The sequence below is a fragment of the Podarcis cretensis genome (assembly GCF_951804945.1).
Source record: "Podarcis cretensis genome assembly, chromosome: 16".
Taxonomy (NCBI): Eukaryota; Metazoa; Chordata; class Lepidosauria; order Squamata; family Lacertidae; genus Podarcis; species Podarcis cretensis.
This window is the reverse complement of record NC_137186.1, coordinates 41972523-41995599: the sequence shown is the minus strand read 5'-3', so window position 1 is coordinate 41995599 and position 23077 is coordinate 41972523. Positions and strand designations below refer to the sequence as shown.

The 23077-nt window shown below is 44.3% G+C and overlaps 2 protein-coding genes across 4 annotated transcripts in view; one reads left to right on the top strand and one right to left on the bottom strand.

Annotated features, from left to right (window-relative positions):
* SCARB1 (scavenger receptor class B member 1) overlaps positions 1-16687 on the top strand; it is a 59937-nt gene extending 43250 nt beyond the window's left edge. Inside the window, exons 11-14 of one of the 3 annotated variants that reach the window (XM_079957788.1) lie at positions 3165-3311; positions 12883-12978; positions 13758-13892; positions 15717-15854. In XM_079957788.1, coding sequence (XP_079813914.1) covers positions 3165-3311; positions 12883-12978; positions 13758-13871 — 357 coding nt within the window. In that variant the 3' untranslated portion in view covers positions 13872-13892; positions 15717-15854. Of the gene's footprint in view, positions 1-3164; positions 3312-12882; positions 12979-13757; positions 13893-15716 lie in introns of all 3 variants that reach the window. The other 2 variants (XM_079957790.1, XM_079957789.1) reach the window with 2 other exon arrangements.
* AACS (acetoacetyl-CoA synthetase) overlaps positions 1-23077 on the bottom strand; it is a 415323-nt gene that overhangs the window by 203514 nt on the left and 188732 nt on the right. The gene's annotated exons all lie outside the window — the stretch shown is intronic.

The following is a 23077-nucleotide window of genomic DNA, read 5'->3' as shown; positions in this document are numbered from 1 at the left end:
TTGTCTCCCCTGCCAATCTGGGGCCACCCTTGGAAATGCTGCCTAGACCCTGGAGCCCAGCACTACAGCGTGTGACAGGGGGACCTTTTCCAGTCCCCAGGCCTCCTTTCCTCTTGTGCCACCTTCCAGGGGCTGCCTGTGGTGGTGACCAGGGCCAGAGCCCTGTGTGCATCCTCTGAAGAGGGTGGCAACACAAGAAGAGGCTTTTTCAATGATGACCCCCCCTTTAATTAATGCTCTCCACAAGAAAGCAGGCCTGGCCCCATCCATGTCAGCTTTTAAGCATCCTAGAGTAGCATTAGCTTTTTTTGCTGCTGTATCACATGGTTGACTTATGTTAAACTTACAATCTAACTCCCTAGATACTTTTCACATCTGCTGCTGGCAATTCAGGTGTCCCCTGTGTTATATTAGGGGAGGGGTAGTACCTCTGGTGGGAGACACATTCTGCGCCTTCTGGGGTAGCTTGTCTACCTTTGGTCGCCACCTTGCACTCAGCTTATCACCTGTGGCTCCTCTAGAAGTTGTCAGCCAGTGACAGCAGTCCCATTCCGGGAATGGCTTTGCCAGGCCAACTAGACCAGGTGAGGGTAGACAATGGGTCTCACACCCTCAGTGAGTAAGGGACTTTGCCTGCCTGCGAAAAGAGGCTCCAGCAGATTGAGCAGACAGGACCAATAGTGGAGCCAAAGATCAAGAAGGCGGTTTCTGCTGTAGAGGGAAGTGAGGGGCAGATGGGGCTCTTCAACCCCATCTAGGAGAAGAAAAACTGATGCTAAACCTCCTCTGCCTTGCGGGATATCTTTGGGAGAAGAAAAGGCTAAGGAGTAAACCCTACAAAATCTTGGGTGGAGTCCCTCACAGGGTTGGATAATGCCTTCTATGCCTCCTTCCGGCAACTCCTGCAGCCAAGCTGGTGCCAAACGTTTTGCTCTACTTTCCTTTGGACCACATCAGTGAGGCTGGGGGGGGGGGGGATCTTGTTGTCCGGGCAACCCAGGAACTCCATACACAGGCTTGCGCTTCACCGCCAGAGGCACACTCCATTGTCTCGCAGGACAGACGGATGCCAGCAAAAGTAGTTATTCTCAACTTAAATGAGAAAATGTCCCTATTGAAATTCATTTTGTTAGTTTTGGCTCAGTTTTCCAATCTGATATAGTAAAGATTAATCATCAAAAGCTATTTTGTGAGTTGGAGAAAGAACTGGAATTCTGGGATTCCTAATCTATCTCTTGGTGTGGGAAAATACCCTAATCTAGATTCCTAATCTATCTCTTGGTGTGGGAAAATACCCTACCCCAAATTGAAATTATACTACTAAGCATTCCATTAGTTGTCCCATCTGAAATACTGTCAGAATACTACTACTACTACTACCACTACCACCACTACTACTACTAATTTATACCCCGCCCATCTTGCTGGGTTTCCCCAGCCACTCTGGGCGGCTTCCAACAAAATATTAAAATACAGTGGTCTGTTAAATGTTAAAAGCTTCCCTAAACAGGGCTGCCTTCAGATGCTTTCTAAAAGTCTGGTAGTTGTTCTTCTTTTTGAGCGGGCGTTCCACAGGGCTGGTGCCACTACCAAGAAGGCCCTCTTCCTGGTTCCCTGTAACTTGGCTTCTCGCAGTGAGGGAACCGCCAGAAGGCCCTCAGCGCTGGACCTCAGTGTCTGGGCTGGATGATGGGGGTGGAGACGCTCCTTTAGGTCTACTGGACCGAGGCCATTTAGGGCTTTAAAGGTCAGCACCAAGACTTTTAATTGTGCTTGGAAACGTACTGGGAGCCAATGTAGATCTTTCAAGACCGGTGTTATGTGGTCTCGGCGGCTGCTCCCGGTCACCAGTCTAGCTGCCGCATTCTGGATTAATTGCAGTTTCCAGGTCACCTTCAAAGGCAGCCCCACATAGAGCGCATTGCAGTAGTCCAAGCGAGAGATAACTAGAGCATTCACCACTCTGGTGAGACAGTCTGCGGACAGATGGGGTCTCAGCCTGAGACAGAGATGCTACAGTATTTTATATGGAATGAAAAAAATCACCTAGGGTAGCGGCCAAAGCTCTGTATTTTTTTAAAAAGCCAAGCAGTGGTGATATGACAGTACCTAGCAGAAAGGGTACACAACAAAATTGACTAAGTTAAAAGAATGTTTTAAAGAAGATCCACTGTTGGAGGTGGAAGAATTGATAAAAAAGAGATATGCTTAAAAATATGCTGTGTTTTAAAGTAAAGAATTGGGAATCTAAATTTGAAATTCTTCTCTCAGTATTAGCTACTATAAGAACCTCTTCCAATATTTTCAAATTAGAGGTGCGACCTCTCTGATATGGGGAAGTCAGGAAAGAGGGAAATTGGAAATTCTATTTATCTCTCATTTGGATAAAAGCATAATTCTGTAAACTTCTGCAAGATTCTGTAAACTTTAGTTGAACTTGGATCAGAACCAGGATACATATGTTAGAAAATGGGTGTGAGATTTGGATCAAAGAATAACCAGGCAACAATGGAACTTTATTTGGGACAATTTCCATTCTAATATAATTCCAGCAAACCTAAAGGAGAACTATTTTAAAACCCTCTGCCAATGGTATGTAATGCCTTTTAAATTGAATTTAATATACAAATTAGGATTGGATAAATGTTGGGATATGTGGATCAAATAAAGCATATACATATATATCTTTTGGAATTCTTCTCAAATAGAAGTATTCTAGAAATTTGTTCAGGCGAATATCTCTGATATGTTAGGAAATCATATACGCTAGGAACCTAAAATATTTCTGCTTGGTTATCTAAAAGATGCCATTCTGGAAAATGATCAAGAACTAGTGCTCAACCTTATAACTGCTGTTGTTTATAATATCTAAAAACTGGGGGCAGAGGGAGTATATATCTTACTGTATATGAATAGACTGAAAAAAATTGGTCCATAGTAACTGTGATTAAGCTAACATTACAAAATAATACATATAAACCAGCCAAACAAGTTCATGGGGAAATGAGTATTATTTGTAATGTTTTGGAGCCGTAAGTCCAACCTTATGCTGCTTACAGCCTGATGTATCAGTATTTTTTATGCTCTTTATCTTTGGTTTATTAGGTTTATTCATAACCTTATTTATTTTAAAATATGGACACCCATTTCTTCATTTTGCGCAGAGCGGAGAGATCGATGGTGATGTACTCACAATGTACCGTACCTTTATGGTGACTATCCCTGCGGTGCTGAACTATGCTCAGTATATCCTGGTCGCCCTGGGAGGTTTACTGCTTGTGACCGCAACTCTTCTTGGGCTCAGGAGCAAGGTAGGAATAAAACGACATCATTATTATCAATTGAATTATGTAAATTATTATTTCACTTTTCCATGTAAATATGCACTAAGCTGTTTATGACAAAAATCCAAATTGGTGCATAATTACAACATCAATAAAATAATAAATCAAATCAAAACTGAACCCCTGAAATCTTTGCTCCTTAAATCCCATGATTGACTTGCTTTCAAACTGGAAAATTCATATTTGTTTCAGAATGCAGGTTTTGGCTTTCCTTTTTATCCTCTCACCTTTTATAAAGGAAGGCCAAAACTCAGAGCCAGGCTGTACCATCTGCAACAACTCTATGGCGTGACTCTTGATGGATTTGCACCACCAACTGAGGGGGCAATCTAAGGGAATGGCATGCTTTCATTCCCATTTCCAATATGGGAAGTAGAATGGCAAGAAGAAGAAAAAGTCATATTTACATCCCCCCCCCAAAAAAAAGACTAGTTTTCTACAAGTTGGGAGGTTTCTTGTATTTAACATGGTGTGCATTCAAAGATGCTATTTCTGCACCAGCTGCTGAAGGTGGTACATTCCTTGAACAGCTGTCTGATGTGATTCTGTCACTCTTGAAGTTCAGCTGTATGTAGGAAGCTTTGCTTTTAAAAATGAAATAGGTCACCTGGCAAAGAAACAGAAAGTACCGGTAGTTGTTGTAGAAGGCTTAGAGGGAGATGTTTGAAAAGAACTTTATTCTCTTTGCAACCAGGAAGCATAGACCCCGGATACTCCTGATTCCACCCAAATACATACCTTGTGACTAAACGATATAATGACACTAGACAGGCAGTAATGAGATCTCAACTTTTTAGAGGCTGGAGAAGGGAGGTATAGAACCACACATTTCAGCCCAGAATTCTGCAGTTGAAATCTGCAGTATTTTTAAAAACATTAAATTAAATTAAAGGAGATGCCTGAAGTCTTTGTCCTATCAGTTTTTAATCCCTATCTGCATTGAAGTGAAAACAAAATAAAAAGATTCCTTCCAGTAGCACCTTAAAGACCAACTAGGTTAGTACTTGGTATGAGCTTTCGTGTGCATGCACACTTCTTCAGATACACTGAAACAGAAGTCACCAGACCCTTCTATATAGTGAGAAGGTGGGGAGGGGTATTACTCAGAAGGGTGGTGGGATTGGGTGATTGGCAGATAGCTGTGATGAGCCTGTTGACGACTCTTAACGACTGCAATAGGTCTTACAGGAAAAAGCAAGGGGTGATAAGGTGAAAAATGGCTTTGTCATGTATAATGAGATAAGAATCCAATGTCTTTGTTCAGACCAGGTCTCTCCATGGTTTTAATTTTGGTAATAAGTTGCAATTCAGCAGCTTCTCTTTCCAGTCTATTTCTGAAATTCCTTTGTAATAGAACAGCTACTTTGAGATCTTGTATAGAATGTCCTGGGAGATTGAAGTGTTCTCCTACTGGTTTCTCTGTCTTGTGGTTCCTGATGTCGGATTTATGTCCGTTTATTCTTTGGCGTAATTCTTCACCTTCTTTGGCGTATTCTTCACCTTCTCACCCCTTGCTTTTTCCTGTAAGACCTATTGCAGTCGTTAAGAGTCGTCAACAGGCTCCTCACAGCTATCTGCCAATCACCCAATCCCACCACCCTTCTGAGTAATACCCCTCCTCACCTTCCCACTATATAGAAGGGTCTGGTGACTTCTGTTTCAGTGTATCTGAAGAAGTGTGCATGCACACGAAAGCTCATACCAAGTACTAACCTAGTTGGTCTTTAAGGTGCTACTGGAAGGAATCTTTTTATTTTGTTTTGACTATGGCAGACCAACACGGCTACCTATCTGTAACTGCATTGAAGTGATTTGTCAAAAGGCTTGTGCATGCCATGACTTGAAAAGGCATTTCCAAGGATCTTTTGACAAGACACTTTGACTTCCTGGATTTCGCACATCATGCGCATTCACACTTTTTTAAAGTGCGCGGGAGGGAGCAAAGTTTGAGTGGCTTTGTTTAGAATGTGACTTGGAATTTTGTGCTGTACCAAAATAGTTACCAAATCAGTAGGGTGATGTAGCAATGAGTTTTCCCACAGGTGCCTTCTTCACTGGCAATGTTTTAAGCAGGGGCATAGAACCCAATGTTTATAACTCCCATCACCCCTGGTTATTGGCAATGCTTGCTGGGGCTGAAGGGGTTGGACTAGATGACCCTCAGGACCCCAACTTTACAATTCTATTATTCTGTGACTTGTGGAGGGTCACTGGCCCCCCACCCCTGATTTAAAGGTACTCTGTAAATCTCCTGGTCACCATCTGCCAAGGTTGGTGGTGCTACATTGTTAGCGTTGAAAGACGGATGACCAGTGATGTGAGTTCTTGCTGTCAAAGGGATATAGGTGTGCGCTAGATGTTCCATCTGATGCATGGGACGAAGTGGACTCTGGGCAAGCATCAGTTTGTTTGGAAGGTGCTCCAGTGATTTTGGCTGTGAGTTTTGAAGATAATACAAACAAGTATGTTAACGGGCTATTGGAGTAGGACAGCTTTCTCCACCCTGGTGCCCTCCAGATGCCCCTTCCCTGACCACTGGCCAGGCTGGCTGGGGCTGATGGTAGTTGCCATCCAAAACATTCCCACATTGGGGAAGACAGACCAAGAGAGGGGCTACTAAATTAGCTGCTTGCGATGGCGGATTGAGTAATTTTACAACAAATGTGATTCCTATTAGTAAGCAAGTATATTTTCTCGCCCTGTGCTACTAGAAATTATTTTCCTGTTTTTGAAAACAGGAAAAACCTGTCCCTTCAAAAGCTTGCAAATGTTCACAGCCATGTGAGAAAAACAGTTACCAGTTGAGTTGAGTTCAACATTGCTAGGATTTCCTTTTGGAATCCTTTTCATGTGTGGCATTAAAAATAATTGCAATCTATATTTGAGGTGACCAGGGGGTCGGGGAACTAGTAGCAGCAGCAGCAGCAGCAGCAACAACAACAACGTATTTATACCCCGCCCTCCCCGGCCAGAGCTGGGCTCAGGGCAGCTAACACCAGTAAAATTACAGTAAAAACATAATGGGGGGGCAATTTAAAATACAGGTTAAAGTGTGATTTAAAATGCATCCTCATTTTAAAAGTAGCCCATAGTTAGAAAGGAAGTTGTTCTTGCCCATCCCCCATTCTTTGAAGCTGCCTGAAGGAGCCTCTCCTGTCTGCTCTGTGCTGCTTTGTATAATTGACTTAAGTCTGTTCAGTTGCAAATCCCTTTGTTGCAAAATGTTGCAGGAGGCAAGCTTAAGCAACCTGTTCTGACATGGACTCTTAAAACCATTTAAATTGATAGCATTGTATCTACTATTCATTAGGTTTGCTTTGAAGTTGGTCATGCTCCTCGGAAGTTGAAAAGTGTGTTAGAATCACAGAATCGAAAGGGACTCTGAGGGCCATCTAGTCCACGCCCTGCAACGCTCAAACCCACGACCCCGAGATTAAGAGCCTCATGCTCTACCGACTGAAATAAACTTCAGAACTGTATTAATTTAATCTTACCCAGTTTTCGCCAATTTAGGGAATCTAGGCACTACTCTAGGATTGAACGTTAGGAAGTAATAAAATAATACATCTTATTGTAATTGCCCCTGCTAAAAAAATTGTGGGTTTTGCTGTCACCTGGTTATCTTGATCTGCTGGAAAAAAAGACACAGTAGCAAAGGTTGAGCCATCTGGTATGGATAGCAGTAGAGGGGTAATAACCTCACTCCTCAAATCTTTATAAAGAGTGCAAGCCAGAAGCACATGAGCTACTGACTCAATACGGCCATCTCCGCAGGGACATAAGGGTTTTCCTAGTGGAATTTTAAAAAATCGACCCTCAAGTACAGCTGATGACTTTGGGTGTTCCCATCCATTCTCCCTCCATGGGTTCTGGTGAGGTCTGGCATGGCCTGTAGGATCAAATTTGGCAGACTCTGCCACCACCTGACCAGTGCTGGAAGCCTGGCTTGCTGCAATAGGGAAGGACTACTCGGAGGAAAGGTGCACAGCTCAGTGATCCAGGTTCAGTCTCCGGTTGAAAGAATCTTGGGTGCTGTAGTCTTTCCCCTTTGTTGCCTCCAAGGCTTGGCAGCCTCTGAAGTCAGAACGCAGAATAGATGGGTAGATAAGTTCCTTGTTTAAGATCAAGAAGTGGTGGCGAGGATTTCAGCTCAGGATCAGAGTTGGGATTTTGATGTGTCTGTGTTTTTCTTGTTTTTCTTAAGCAGCAGGTCCCCAGGTTGGCTGCCCAAATACTTTCAGGCAGGAATGGGGGGAAAAGTCAAAAACAGAATGAAAAAGGCTGAACTTTGTAGGGGGGGGAATGAAGAGTTATTGAAACAAGCAGGGTGCTCAATTCCTGGGTCAGAGAGAGACTATACTGAGACCAGTCAGAAGCACATAACTCACTCATTCCTTGTGGTTTTATTGTTTGTTTGGAATGCCTCTGGTCATGTGCAGTGTGCCTTTGAGTTAATACACCGGATCGGGATCCTGGCTGTTTTGAAGGGAGAAGGGTTTCCAGGCAGCGGGGGGGGGGGGCAATTATTTCTCTCCACCTGCCCCCAACCCCCACTTCTCTTTTCACGAATAAAACACTTAATTTGGTTCCAAATAACTACTTGGTGGGTGTACAAACTCTGAGTAGGTTCATGCAGGCATAGATCACTTTTTTTAAAAAAATAATATTTATTAAAATTTTCAAGGATTACAAAAAGCAAAAGTAAAAACAATAACACCAGGCAAAAACAAAACAACACATCACAACAAGAGAAAAGAAAAAAGACAACTAATCTTCCCAGCTTATTTTTCATTCGCTTATTTCCTTGACCTCCTCACACCTCCCTTTTTTGTATTCTAATTCAATTATCTATTTCAGCAAATCCTTTCCATCTTTTCTTATTTTTGTTCTGTAATTAATCTCAATATAATATAACTTTACTTTCCCTCCTTTCACCAATTTTTTCTTTTTTTTCTTCTTCTTCCCTTAACCTTATTTTAACATTAAAACTAAAATGCTTGTGTGTGTTTGATTCCTTATAACATTTCTGCTAAATCCATAAAATATCAATCCATCATTTTTCTATCACTCATTAATTTTGTGATATTTCTATATATAAACTTTAAATTTTCCAATCTTCTTCCATCAACTCCTCTCCCTGGTTTCGGATTCTGCCGGTCCTTTCCGTCAATTCCATTCCATCAACCTGGGGATCTTATGTCCGAGGCTCTTAACTCTTTTCCATGTCCCTTCCGCAGATCTTCTTCATATCCTTTAATGCTTGGGTGCAAGTCTCGAGAGAGCTCCATCCTAACATTACTTTTATTCCTTCTGGACAGTTCAACCAAATTTCCATAGTTGAAGCTAGGGTTTGTACAGTGTTTCAGAACATATTTCAAGATTCCTCCAGATCCAAAGCCCCCCAAAACTTCAATCTCCTTCAAATCCAAGTCCATATCCCAAAAGTCAATTAATCCCTGGATAATGAGATCTTTCCAACTTTTCTTCTTCAGTCCAAGCCGGGATCCAATCCTCAGAATCTGGCTTTTTCTAAATTCAATCATAGAAGGCCTCGATTTATAGTCCTCAATTTGCTTCTGTAGAACTAAGGATCCCGCTTGTGTTATTTTAGGTTCAAAAACAACAACTTTCTCTTTTTCCTCCACCATTTGTTCTGCCAGGGTAGGTTCTTGTGCCAGGTCCTGAATTATTTCTGTGTTAGTACTCGTCCCATATTAGTCACTTTCTGTTCCAAATTATCCATTTTAAAAGTCATATCATCCATCTTTCCATGAATCTCTTCCAGCAAATAGTTCGTCTTGCATAATGCAGTCAAAATACAGTGGTGCCTCGCAAGACGACATTAATCCGTTCCGTGAGGCTCTTCGTATAGCGGTTTTTTCGTCTTGCGAAGCAAGCCCATTGACAGCTTAGCGGATTAGCGCTATTAGCGGTTTAGCGGCTTTTAGCGATCAGCTGATAAGCGGCTTAGGGCTTAGGAAAAGGGGGAAAAAAGGGGGGGAAACCCACAGGAACTCGCAAGACATTTTCGTCTTGCGAAGCAAGCCCATAGGGAAATTCGTTTTGCGAAGCGCCTCCAAAACGGAAAACCCTTTCGTCTAGCGGGTTTTCCGTCTTGCGAGGCGTTCGTCCTGCGGGGCACCACTGTAGCTTCTCCTATCCACATTTTGAATGGTCCAAGGTCAATCTCTGGTTCTCAGAATCCTTATCTTGCAGCTGGAGACCTCCCAGTTACACTCCTGTGACAATTTCAAAGGCTCCCTCTAGAGGGAAACAGTCTCCACTTGTATCAGTTCTTTCAAGCACAGCTCAGGCAATAATCATAGTTTCAATTTTCAGTTACTTTTTCTCCATTTTAAATGCAGAAGAGGACAATGGAAACAGTATCTTGCTCTTATTTTAGTTAGCTGTCAAATCCGTTCTGTCAGTAAGCTTTCCCAAGCGTCATCTGGCAGCCGTTCCCAGGTTCAGAGCTGAGGTAATTTGATCTTCCCCTCACTCCTGCAGGCTTACCAGGTTCAAAATTTCCCCCCTCTTCACCTGCTTCCAAGGGGTTTTTTGTACTTTTAACCGATGGAAATTTAATCCTTTATCAAAAGCTTTCAAAGACTTTAGCTTGTAACATCTTTGCTTCAGTCTATTTACAAAAGCGGAAGGCGGACTTCCTGTTTATGACCTTCCCACTTTGGCGCCGAATTAAGATACTTTAAAATCCAATTTTCCGTTCTACTCACGGGTAGTTGTTTAAAATCCAATTGTCCACAGGAAAAAGTCAGCGCTCTCCAGCAACAGCAATGCGGCTTCACTCCGTGAAAGAAGCGGTCGATTCAAGGCACCGCGCCGCTCACCCCACGTCGCTCCGGATCCCCTAAACAGGGTTTCCCCGCGAGTAGGGGAGGCGCAAAAGGTGCCAGCCGAATGCCAGGTTCACAGGTTTCTTCCACCTGTGATTTCAGTGCGTCTCCGCCTTCGCCGTGGCGGTCAGACCCTGTTTTTCACGGAGTAAGTTCCTCCCGATCGGAGGAGCTCCGCCATTGACGGAGGCGCCAACCCGGCATAGATCACTTGATTACTGTGTCTTCGACAAAAGGCAGCTGAATGTGTAAACTGACAGTTTTTGAAAAGTGGTGTGGTAATCATACGTATGATTGGCTTGGGGTCAGAAATGGCCAATTTCAGCAATTCCCAAATCACATGCTCTCATGAAGACACTGGGATTTCCCCCATATTTATCACCAGCCCTCACTCTTCTGACAAATTCCTTATCCAAAATACCATATTTTGTGTTTTTTATATTCTAATTTTATGTTGTGAACCACCCTGAGATCCACGGGTATAGGGTATACAAGTGCATCCTCCAGATGTTGTTGACCCCATTGCCCATCAACCCCAGCAAGCACAGCTCCCCTTTCCCCTCCCTGAAAATTTGGGGAAATGCTGGCCCATTAGATTCACGTCATCCTTGATGTGAAGAGATGAGTGATGAGTAGACATAGAGGTTTGGACCAAACTATAGTTCTTTACAGGGTTGGGAATCTGTGGCTTGTCAGCAGTTGCAGGACCACAGCTCACATCTCATCTGGCCATTGGCCATGTTGGCCGGGGGCTGACGGGACTTCTTAAGTTCAACAATATTTAGTTGACATTTATCTTGCACCTTTCTTCCAACATGTGATCAAAGGCAGCATAAATGCAATTTCCAGGTGGCACCCATCCCAGGCACTGACCAGATCCAAACCTACCATATTTTTCGCTCTATTGGACGCACCGAACCACAGGACGCACCTAGTTTTAAGAGGGGAAAATCAAGGGGGAAAAAATATTTTCCCAGAGCTTCTCGGGGCTGCGGGGGAGTCCTGGGTTCCCCCCCCCCCAGCCCCAAAGAGCAAAGAAGCCAAGACAGCGAGCGGGATCCATAGCCGCGCAACCTCTCCAGCCAGGAGCTAAACCTCTCCAGCGCAGCTAAAGAAGAAGACAAGGCAGCAAGCGCAATCCATCCCGCTCGCTGCCTTGGCTTCCTCTTTAGCCTTGCGCAGCATCTTTAGCCTTGCGCAACGGGATGGATCGTGCCCGCTGTCCACCGGGTCTGGACTAGATGACTCCTGCGGTTCCCTTCCAACCCTGCAATTCTATGACCTCGGAAGGTGTTGGGGGTCTCCACCACTGAAGGCTTTTAAGCAGCGGTTGGGGGACCATCTGCCTGGCGTTCTTTAGCTGTGATTCCTACATTGTGAGGGGGCTGGGCTAGATGACCCTCGGGTGCCCCCCCTAACTCTATACAGTCCTACAGTTCTGCGGCAGGAGATCCACAGCCACTTCACACAATGGCCACTCCCAATTTTCATCGGAGAGACACTGGCTTCAGTGTCTAGGTAGGTACCCCCCTACCTGCCACACTTTCCCCACCCCACTTAAGCTGAGGGAATTCCTGCCCAGAGAATCTCCCAGGTGAGGCAAGGGTTAAGATCTACCTCTGGTGGATCGCGCTCGCTGCCCTGGCTTCCTCTTTAGCCTTGCGCAGCCTCCCACCGGCTGGAGAGGTTGCGCAAGGCTTTTCTAGAGGAGGGAGAAGGGACTGACTGGCCGCGTCAGTCCCTTCTCCCTCCTGGGGAAAAGCCTGCAAGAGCCGCGCGAAGCTTGTGTGGGGCTCTTGGGGGCTTTTCCTGCCTGCCTCCCCCCTGCATTCGCTCCATAGGACGCACAGACTTTCCCCCTTAGTTTTTAAGACGGAGAAAATGCGTCCTATGATGCGAAAAGTACGGTACTTAGCTTCAGCAAGTTGGTGGCCTCATGTACCAAGACCCATCGTCCAGGACCCATCTTCTGCCCATATGATGTTGCTGTTGTTCACAAATCAGCCAGTTTCCTTCCTCCTTCCAGGAGTAATAACAGTTACTGGTTGCTGATCAAGAAAGTTATCAAATGTTCTGCTGTCCTGACTACACTCTAAATTTAGAGTTTTTTTGTCTTCCTCCCCGTGCATGCACACGGAAGCTCATACCAAGAACTAACTCATTTGGTCTTTAAGGTGCTACTGGAAGGAATTTTTTTACATTTTAAAAAGTTATACATTAGCTATTTTGTGAATAATGTGTCCAGTTTGGTCCTGTGCAATACTGATTCAATGGACAAAATCCCCCTATGAAGGCATAGTGCTGGTAGTTTGCTCACTAAGGGCTGTTAAGTAGCCTTGCAGCTCCAACTTGCAGCTCCAACTAGAGTGCATTCCTTGATTTCCTTAGCTGATTGTTTTAATATTCATTAAACTTTTAAGCATGATTTTTTTTTTATCAGCTGGAGTTCTTCTGAGATGCTGCCACTGTTGGGCATTAAAGTATAAGAAGGTTGAATCCTGATTCTTTAAAGCCCACTTTGTTTTAAACAATAAGAATTCCTTCCAACTCAATTGCACAGCTATCTGTGATTCGTAGCCTGGATTATCAAGTAAAAAATATGACTATAGTAATTAAATGAAGCTCTAATCTCACTCAAGCCAGTTGAGAATGGTGTTCGCGTGAAATCTTCATTCTCTCAACAGACATTGAAAGATGGGCCCACTGAGATGCGGACCCAGTCTGCCACAAAATTTTCTAATCCTGGATCCAGCCCTGGCTATAAGTATCAGGGCCCACAGGTAAGAGCCCCCTAGATGGGAAGCCTTATCCTGAAAAAGCCGGGCATGCAAACAGAGAACTCTCTCTCTCTCGCTGCTTCTTGCCCCATTGGGAAATCTGAGCAAAGTGAATGTGGCAGAGGGACAAGTAGAGCCAAACACTTTGCCTGGACCCCAAGACGTGCAAATGCCTGAGCCAGCCATGATGCATGGCCAAGTTCTGTCTGCCTTCCTCTCTCTCTTGCCGCTTGGCTGGCCATCTATAATAGTGGCCTACCTTGTAAGCTGGTTGTGTGGATAGACAGATTGAAAAGCCCCCTGTGAGCTAAAATAACATACAGGGTGTGGGTGTGTGTGTGTATAACTCATAGGGGAAGCTTGCAGACTTATAACTCTTGCCTTAAATTTCCAAAGGGAGAAGATTTGAGTTTTTAAAGCATTGCTTTAAAAAAACAAGAGAGAGAGAGATGTGAACAAACCATTTTTGAATCTGGCTTGAGAACCAACTTTAAAAAAAAAAAATCCTAAGTAACACTTGACATCTCTTAATAAATCTAAGATGGAAATCATCTTGTATCTAGAAAACCAAACATTTTCTACCAAACATTGAATAAATTAGACTCCATAAATTAGTTCCAGTGATTACTTTGATCTTATTCTTCAGATGAAATTATTATTTTTTAAAAAACAAGATCACCCCTCACTTAAATGATAATCTTCTCCTTTCTTCAGATAAATAACCAAACAGACCTAGTAGTAGAGCATAAAACACTGTTTAAACCAGACTGATTGTTTTCTAGGGAAAGCTCTTTTTATTTTGGAGTAGTAATAAGGGGTCAGGACCTAAAGGGACCGACCCCATCTCCAAAGAAAAAAACATCAACTCAGCAGCTCGGAAGGAAGCGAAACTATAGGTGGATACATGAAAATAAAAGGTAATGTCAACTATTGTAAAACCAAAGTATCTTCATTCTGTTTAAAACCTTCTTGGTTTCAAACGGCTGCTTCAGTGGTTGGGTGCTTTTAAAATGACGTAGGTGCAACGGTGGGCATCTTGAGTTCCACCCAGGTAATCCCTCTTGCTCACAACAGCCTCCTGGGATCCCCTTCCTCCAGCACCCCATACCCTGCTATTGCCCACCTCATTTTTCTTGAAAATAATAATGATGATGATAAAGCTGGATCCAAGTTTATGAAGGCCTGCTTGGGATTTTGGGAAGTAACTCTTTGCTATAATTCCAATGTAAGAAATACATTCCGGATCAGAAATCCTAGTCCACATTGTTTTTGAAGGTGTCTTTTGAAACTATCTACGCACAGCTCCCGAAGTTTGGGAGCTTTCTGCCTCCCAACATGGGGTTTTTGTTTTAGTTACCAACAGCCTTGCTAAGATTTGTTCTCCAGGAATTTGCCTCAATGTTGTTGTTTTTTAATGCCATCTAAACAAGGTCCATTATCTTACAACGGTGAATCTTATCAGGTATGTATTGTGCTAAGAAGTTGCCTACTCTTGGTTTGTCTGGAATTACCGCCTTTTGGCTTTACTTAAATTCTAGCGTTATTGGAAAGATGAAATATAAGGCAGCGAAACAGATAAAGCTGTTGGTTTATTCTGACCAGCTGCTGTAGGTGTGAAGGTAATGTGAGCTTTAGATATTTGTGCAGTTTGCATATTCTTACACAGATGGAAATTAGCCTGATGGAGGGATGTATCAATTCTGCCTCATCAGTATCTTGTTCAAAGGTGCCCTTGTGTGGTAAAGGTTGGTAATGTGAGGGGAAACTTCAGTCACCTCAGTGTGGTAAAAGATTGAGGCTGTGTTTGGATGTAACACTGGACTATGGTGAAGTGACTGGGGCTCAGGCTTGGCTACTCTTCCCCTTTCTCCTTTTCCAGCATGGCTAGGTGGAAAGTGGAAGCTTTCACGTCTGTGTTTAGCTGCAGCTTAGCATTATGTCCAAACCTGGGCAAGCCGAGGCTAGTCAGCTATGGCTTACTTCAGCCTTTATCACCCTGGTGCCCTACAGAATTTTTGGATGACAACTCCTATCATCTCATACTACTGGCTATGCTGACTAGGCATGATTGGAATTATAGTTCAGAACATCTGAAACAAGCAAATTTCAAAACTGTAGTCTTCGAAGCTGGCATGTTGTTTTGTTTTTAAAAAACAGAATTAAAATTAATCACAGTGTCTGGACACAACACTAAACTATGGTTCGTTTAAAATGGAAGTGACAGCTCATAGCCACACTGAAGAGGAACAGAAAGGGCACACGCCTGAGGCTCTTGCACACGAACACTTAGTTAGCTGTGCTGTTAGTGTTGCATGCAAAGCAGGCCAGATTCCTGCTGTGTGGAGGTGTGTTCTGGTAAAATGTTCACTTTCTGCAATGGATGTGGTACAGTGGTACCTCGGTTCTCAAATGAAATCTGTTCTAGAAGCCCATTCGGCTTCCGAAATGTTCAAAAACCAAGGTGCAGCTTCCCATTGGTTGTAATAGCTTCTTGCACTCAGCAGAAGCCGCGCCGCACGTTCGGGTTCCGAAAAACGTTTGAAAACAGAAGCATTTACTTCTGGGTTTTTGGCATTCAGAAGCTGAAATGTACGATAACGGAGGCGCTTGGGAACCGAGGTTCCACTGTAAGCTGACTCTCCACACCAGGATTTATAAGAAGGATCAGCCCAATTGAAGCATATGCGAACTCTCCTTTCTGACAGTCCAGGTTCTAACTAGACTTTTCTTGCTTCTTTCAGAGAGATGCTCGAGCAAAGACTCCACAGATGCCAAATCTACCAAACCGCCAAATTCAGGATTCAGAAACTACCCCTCTTCTGCAAAAGGACTCAAACACAGTTCACTCCAGCATTTTTCCTGATACTTGATACCTCTGTTCCTCTTTGCCAAGGATCCTTAATGAGCTATTAGCAGTATATGTGGCCTGGGTGTGGGTGGGCCCAGCAGAACAAACTCAGGTGTATTTGCACTGACTCTGGAAGAGTGATAGGTGCACATGGTTCTCCTCTTCTTACACTACAGTAGCTTTCCAGAAAGCTGACCCTTTTGAAAAAGTAAAGGTGGTTATCTCCATGCCCTGAGATTTTAGTGCCTTCACTCCCACAGAACCACCTTCCCATTACAACCTACCAAAAGTTTCATGTAAGAATTAAAATTGGGTGGGTTTGGAGAGCAGGGTGGAATTTGCATCTGTGGAAGCTACATAGGCAAGATGTCAGAGTCTCCTCCTGATTTTATCCTGAGCACAATGCCTTGCACTCCACAAGCAATTAAATGCTGTTGTCATTTTTGTATGTTTAAACCCAGCTGGAAACATGATGCATCCTTCCTTGCTCAAACGACACTTGGTTTTCAATGCACAGCATTACAGAAGAAACACTCGGTTCTTCTCCACATCAGGGTTGCTGAGGGTTGTAACAACACGGTGCTAATTTTGGGGTGACAGAAGGGAAAGTGCCTTTATCTTAAGATTATTCTGGGTACCAGAGCAGCACAGTATCCTTGACTTAGCTGACCACCACCAAAGTGTTTCCAGTTTCAGACTTCTAAGACTTTCCACCTTATCACAGCTTTGCTACTGGAAAGGACCTGTTTTTAACAACTGTTGCCAAACACCATTTCATCCTATTTTCCATGCCATAGTATACAGAGAATATTCCAGATGTGTGTCTTTTTTCAAGAGAAAAATTAAAGTACTCTGAGTCTTTCATTAAGGTGGTTTCTTAGTGTGTCAATGCAGGGTTGTGAAGAGGGGAAGAGGGAGAGAAGCATTTTAGTGTTGGCCTGTCAAAACAGTCTTAGCGTGTGTGGTGGGGGTAAGATTTCATAAATGATGAGAAATTTTTATTTGTTTGATTATTTATAGAAATGCTTATAAATCACAGTTTTGGGATGTGGAAGTGCTATACAATTATTATATATACAATACAAAACCTCATAAAAACTGAAATCGCATATCAAGCAGCCAACTTATTACAGGAATCTTTTTTCTTATTAGTCTTCATAAGCCCTGACAGTATAGAAAAGTTTTCAGCAAATATTTAAACATTAATACAGAAAGTGCCTGCTGAATCTCCATTGGTGAAAATGTTGGGGCAAAGTGGGGGACTACTATGCTTGGCCGTCCAGTGGTGTTTGACTCCAGTTCCCATCGTGCCTGACTGCTGGCTACATTGGCCAGGACTGATGGGAGCTAGAGTCCAAGAAACGCCTGGAGGGGACCCCCACAAATTCCCCATTCCTGTGGAAGAGGATTGGGAGCATTAGGAGGAGCACTTTAGCACTTGGCCACTGGGCGGAGATATTGCTACATGGTAGTAAACAAATGTTCCGTGAGGGAGCTTTAGCTACATCAGCCAGATCCCCTCCCTCCTAGTTTTAATGTTTAATCTGGGTTAAGGGAGAGTGCTGCCCTTGATAAACCTGGGCACAGTGAAAAAAGCATCATGCTGGATTTCCCCTGTGTGGTTTGAATAGCATCCAGCCTCTCTCTCTCTCTCTCTCTCTCTCTCTCTCTCTCTCTCTCTCTCTCTGTGTGTGTGTGTTTTGCAGTGGAAGTCCAGTCACTTTCACCTGCTGTGGTCAACCAGCTGCTTTGAAGTCAACCTGTCTGTGAATCATTAGCCACTTAGAACATTGCAAATAATCAATTGCATATATTCTGCAAATAATTACTTGCATGCTATAGTCTGCCTTTTCCTCCAAAGACCTCAAAGTTGCATGCATGGTTCTCCTCTGCCCACAGTTTTTTCCCTCACAGCAAATCCTGTGATGTAGATTAGGCCGTGATGGGCCCAGAGTCCTGGGGGGAGCTTCCCAGGCAGACTCTGCTTTGAGCCTGGTCACCTCTAATCCTAGTCCGCATTCCCACCATACCTTTAAAGCACTGTGAAACAGCTGTGGCCTCCCCCAAGGGATTCTGGGAGCTGTAGCTTGTTAAAGGTGATGAACATTGTTATGAGACCCCCTATTCCCTTCATAGATCTACAGTTACCAAAGTTCGTGAGAAGAAGGCTTGGCTGTTAAACTACTCTGGAATTGTAGCTCTTTGAGGGGAATAGGGATCTCCTACAATGTTTACCAAACTATAGCTCCCAGAATTCTTTGGGGGAAGTCATGCCCAGGCGGATGTGGCCCTAGCCTAACACTCCCAACTAGTGTATCACACTGGGAAGGTTTGAGTCTTCCAGCAGCTATACTCTTCGTACACAATTGCATAGTGTTAGCACCAACCATGAACTAGAAGTACAGAGTGTATTGTTGTTTATCTTTGTTTATCCCTACTTGAAGGCAATGGCTGTCAGGCTGCCATGCAGAAACCTGAAGATCCTGTCTTTTTTGTTCCAGAAAGCTGCACAATATTACAATATTTTTCCACTCCTTTCAACGAACCCAAGGTGTGACATACAAATTGGTTCTCACCCTCCCCAGCAACCCCAATTTAGCTCCAAAATAACCCTGGAGTAGTTTTTATTTTATTTATTGAGGGTTAAAGGTTAAAGGTAAAGGGTAAAGGGACCCCTGACCATTAGGTCCAGTTGTGGCAGACTCTGGGGTTGCAGCGCTCATCTCGCTTTATTGGCCGAGGGAGCTGGCATACAGCTTCCGGGTCATGTGGCCAGCAGGACTAAGCCGCTTCTGGCGAACTAGAGCAGCACACGGAAACGCCGTTTACCTTCCCACCAAAGCGGTACCTATTTATCTACTTGCACTTTGAATTGCTTTCAAACTGCTTAGGTTGGCAGGAGCAGGGACTGAGCAATGGGAGCTCACCCCGTTGCGGGGATTTGAACCGCCCACCTTCTGATCAGCAAGCCCTAGGCTCTGTGGTTTAACCCACAGTGCCACCCGTGTCCCTGAACTTGTACCAACTGAGTTCTACTAGGTCTAGACCCATTGACGTTAACTGGCCCAAGTTAGTTATCCCGACTTGAAAGCCTTCCCCTCATTCACTTGCCAGGGCAGGCAGGGTCCAGTACTTACACTGGCTGCACTTATGCTGGCTACCCCAGCAGATGATGTCATTGCTCCTGGTCTGGAAAAACTCCTGGAGCTGCACTTCTCTGCATTCCTCCTCCCATGCTCTCTCTGGCCCGAGGGACACAGCCATTCCTTTCTCCTGGGGTCCTGCCAATGGACCATGGCCAGTGTACTGCTTGAATCATGACTATTCATGAAACTCCAGTTATTAATAGGATGTAAACACTTCTTTGCTTTGTTTCTTCTTGTCATATGGACAAAAGAAAGTTGTCCTCTGATCTCTCTGCCCCCAATCTCAAAAGCTTTGGCATGAAAGCTAATAGCTCAAACCAGCCTGGCACAGCTGCTTGCAGCTGGCATCTCAATGCCACCTGCATGCGCTTGGCCTTCAAGTCAAGCATTAAGCAACCCTGGAAAAGTGCAGCTGACCGAAGGTGCTGGTGCAGGCCTGTAAATCATTGGAGCAGGCCACAGGTTTGTCGAAAGACTGCCAGCAGCCTCAAAGGGTCTCCACTGCCCTTTTTATACTTTTGCCTCCACTCGCCTGGTGCTTTCCGACTGGGGGAACAGATGAGGGGTGTGCAACAAGCTCAGTATGAAATTGCATGCATTTAAGTGCAAAAGAAAGGCTCAGTTCTTCTGTCAGTTCTGGTCTGGAAACAATTTGGACCTACTGGATTATTTCACACACACATCTGGAGTGGCTTTTCCTAAACTTCTGTTGTACTCCATCTTCCATCAGCCCCAGCCAACATGGCCAATAGGCAGGGATGATAAAAATTGTAGTCCAGAGATAGCTAGAGGACACCAGATTGCCGATGACTCTTTTGTGTTTTTTTTTGTGTGTGCACACATACACACACATGTAATATATAATATATAATAATGGATCAACATAGCTGCTGGCAGTTTTGGACACTCCTTGTGCTTGTGGAGGAGTTGTGGCTGTTGCGATGAGCTCTTGCATGTCAACATTCACCCCTGCACCACCGCCACTGAGCCATCATTTTGTAATGAGCTTTGTTCCCTGTGCCACTGTTTTGGATCTGACTCCCACTGGCAAAACTCAAGTTTCTCTGATCTACTACCCCCCTGCATTTTTTTACTAGAACCCTGACGTCTGTCATCCAGTTTTTGAGAAAAAGGAATTCTTCCCTGCCAACCCCCATACCCCAGCTCTCTGAAACAGAGATATTTCTAATTCCACTATTTCCTTCTGCTCCTCCTCCAGTTCCTCCTGGTTACATAATTCTCATTATAATTTTGAGATAATGAAAGTGGTGCAAAACAGTGTCTTGGGATAATGGTCTCCTGCTACTACCCAAATGTCAAGGCGAAGTCAATGCAGTAATCAAGGCCGCTTGTTAAAAGGCAAAAGGCAAAGAGGTGCTTGTTTCCCTAGCCAAAGGCATTAATCCCCCAGCTGATTTCCCCCAGTGCTGGCTGATTGATCGATTTACTGCAGTGTCATTTTGATCAGAAGGAATGCCAGAGTACAATGCAAATTTAGAAACGCAAAGCAACTTCAATCCCAAATACACACACACACACACACACACACACACACACACACACAAATGCAACATATCTCTTCACATTAATATAGAATGAAAATGCACAGAGTGACCCAGTGGCTCTTTAATTGCAGTGGGACACTCATAAAGACCCAGGCAAACAGGTAAGTCTTTGCCTGGTGCCAAAGTGGCACAAACGGTGCCAGTTGCACTCCCAGGGTGAAGTCGCATCCACAGTCTGCAGCAGAGGGGACAGTCGCTTGCCTCTTATACCTCAGCGTTTGTACAGGATGAACGCAGATGAGGCTACCTCCTTCCCAAGCCATCAGTGGCCACTAGGCATGATGCCTGTGTTGAACCCCCAATGTCAGAAGCAGTAAGCCTCTGTATACCAGTTGTTGGGAATCGCAAGCGAGGAGAGTGGTCTTGCATTCTGGTCCTGCCTGTGAGTAGACTGCTGGATCAGGCCAGTAGCCCATCTAGTCCAGCCTCCTGTTCTCCCAGTGGCCAACCAGACACCTGTGGGAAGCCGGCAAGCAGAACATGAGCCCAAGAGCAGCCTTCTCCCCTCCCACGGTTTCCAGCAACTGGACCTCCAAGGGGCCACTGTGAGAAGAGGGTGATGGGCTAGGTGGCCATTGGCCTGAACCAGCATGATTGTTTTTGTGCTCCTATGTTGAGACTGGCTACTGGCTCCCTTTGCCCCTCCATAGTAGGAATCCCACCCAGCCCAATGCAGCACACAAGCTGTGTATTGGGGGTGAGACCCTCTCCCTCTCAGTTCTGGCAGACTTGCCCAGACCTCAGCAGGCTGCCCTAGATGGCTGGTTTGCTGATTTGGCTTGGCAGGCCACTGGTTATAAAGTGAACCCATTTAAAATGCATCCAAAATACCATAGCAAGGGGTTAATGGACTAAGTGGCATTTCTGCAGCATTTGAAATGGCAGGCATGCAGTTCATTTAACTGCTTCTTGGTGGCAACACCCAATTCTCGGCTAGCCTTTCCTTTATGGGGCTGAGTTGGACTTTTGATTAATTGCTTTCTGCAACATCCAGCAACAAAGTGCAAAGAGGCTCTTGCTATAAGCTCAAAAGTTAGACAACTACCTCAGAAGAATGATAAAGCACAACAAAACTATTATCTTATATATATTTGCATAGGAGGAACCAGTAGACTCTCCACAATAGGCTGTAATGTAAGGATCACAAACACATACACAGAATTAAAAAAGGATGAGTTAGCTTTTTGAGGAGGGGGAGTGCTTTAATTGCTAGACTACTGTTGTTGTTGTTGTTTTTTTAAAAAAAACTGAATTTGCCAAACTGGGAAATAAAACCTAAGTTTGCAAAATTGCAAGTCATTTCTCATTTTTGCACAACTGCAAGTAACTTTCTCCCAGCCACATGAAGGTTGCTATAGAAGCCAATTTTCTGCTTAGCCTTGGTTTCAAAGATTCTTAATGTTTGTTTTCCTACTCTGTGAAAAAGCCTTTCAATTGTTAAAATATTTTGTATATTGTTATTAATACTTACACAGGGGTTACATTCTAGGGATCGTGCCTAAAGCCAAAATCACATGTCGTCAAAGCACTTTTGGTTCAATGGCATGTGGGATTGTCGAAGTCTTTTCTCATGGATGTCTGCCCCCTTTCCACCCTATTTTTATTTATTTTATTTATTTTGCCAAGTGTGTAAAGTGTGCAAGTTAAATACGCGCAAGTTACAGACTTACTGTAATCTGGTGATGTCAAAGCGGTTTACAATAGATAAAGTTACCTGTTAATTCATTAGATGTCTAACTTACACCTTCCTCCAAAGGAGCCCAGGCAAGTGGTATGCAAAGGCCTGCTTATGCAGGATTCACTGCTACTTGGCCCAAGAAACTTTCTACAATATAGGGCTTCATCTACTATATAGACCAAATCCTGATGCAGCTTGGCTCTCCCTCCCCAATAAAAGCTGGCTACTTTTAAAAAAGCAAAACAGCTACACCAGAGCGGACTACTTGAGAAAATCTTGTGCCATTTGGCCAAGTGAAGAATGACAGTGGTGAGGAGCAGCAGCCTCTCCTGCCTTTGATCCTTTGCTCCTCTGGAGCCAACAGAAAAGGACAGTGAACTGGTTTGCCTGCAGAAGGTCCCAGGTTCGATCTCTGCCATCTCCAGGTGGAGCTAGGAGCGTCGCCTGCCGGAAACCCTGCAGAGATGCAGTCAGTGTAGAGACAGTACTCAGCTGGATGGACCAGTGGTCAGACACAGTGTAAGGCAGGTTCCACTGAAGCCGCCTCATCCAGGAGTCTAGCCTGGAGCTGACATTACCTGTGTGTTCTCTCAGAGTGGGCGATGTGCTGCAAATCCATGGGTGCCAGTCACAAAATGGCTGCTGTGGCTGTAAAAATGTGTATGCATTTGCATTATGTTGTTTATGTTGCTATGTTGTGGGTGCCCAATCCTGGCAATTCAGTGAAATGGGGGCATGTTCAATGTGGGAGAGGCAGAGCCTGCACAAGCAGGAGTTGAGCAGGAAGAGCACAGAGGATTTTGCATAGAATCATAGAATTGCAAAGTTGGAAGGGACCACATGGGTCATCTAGTCCAACCCCCTG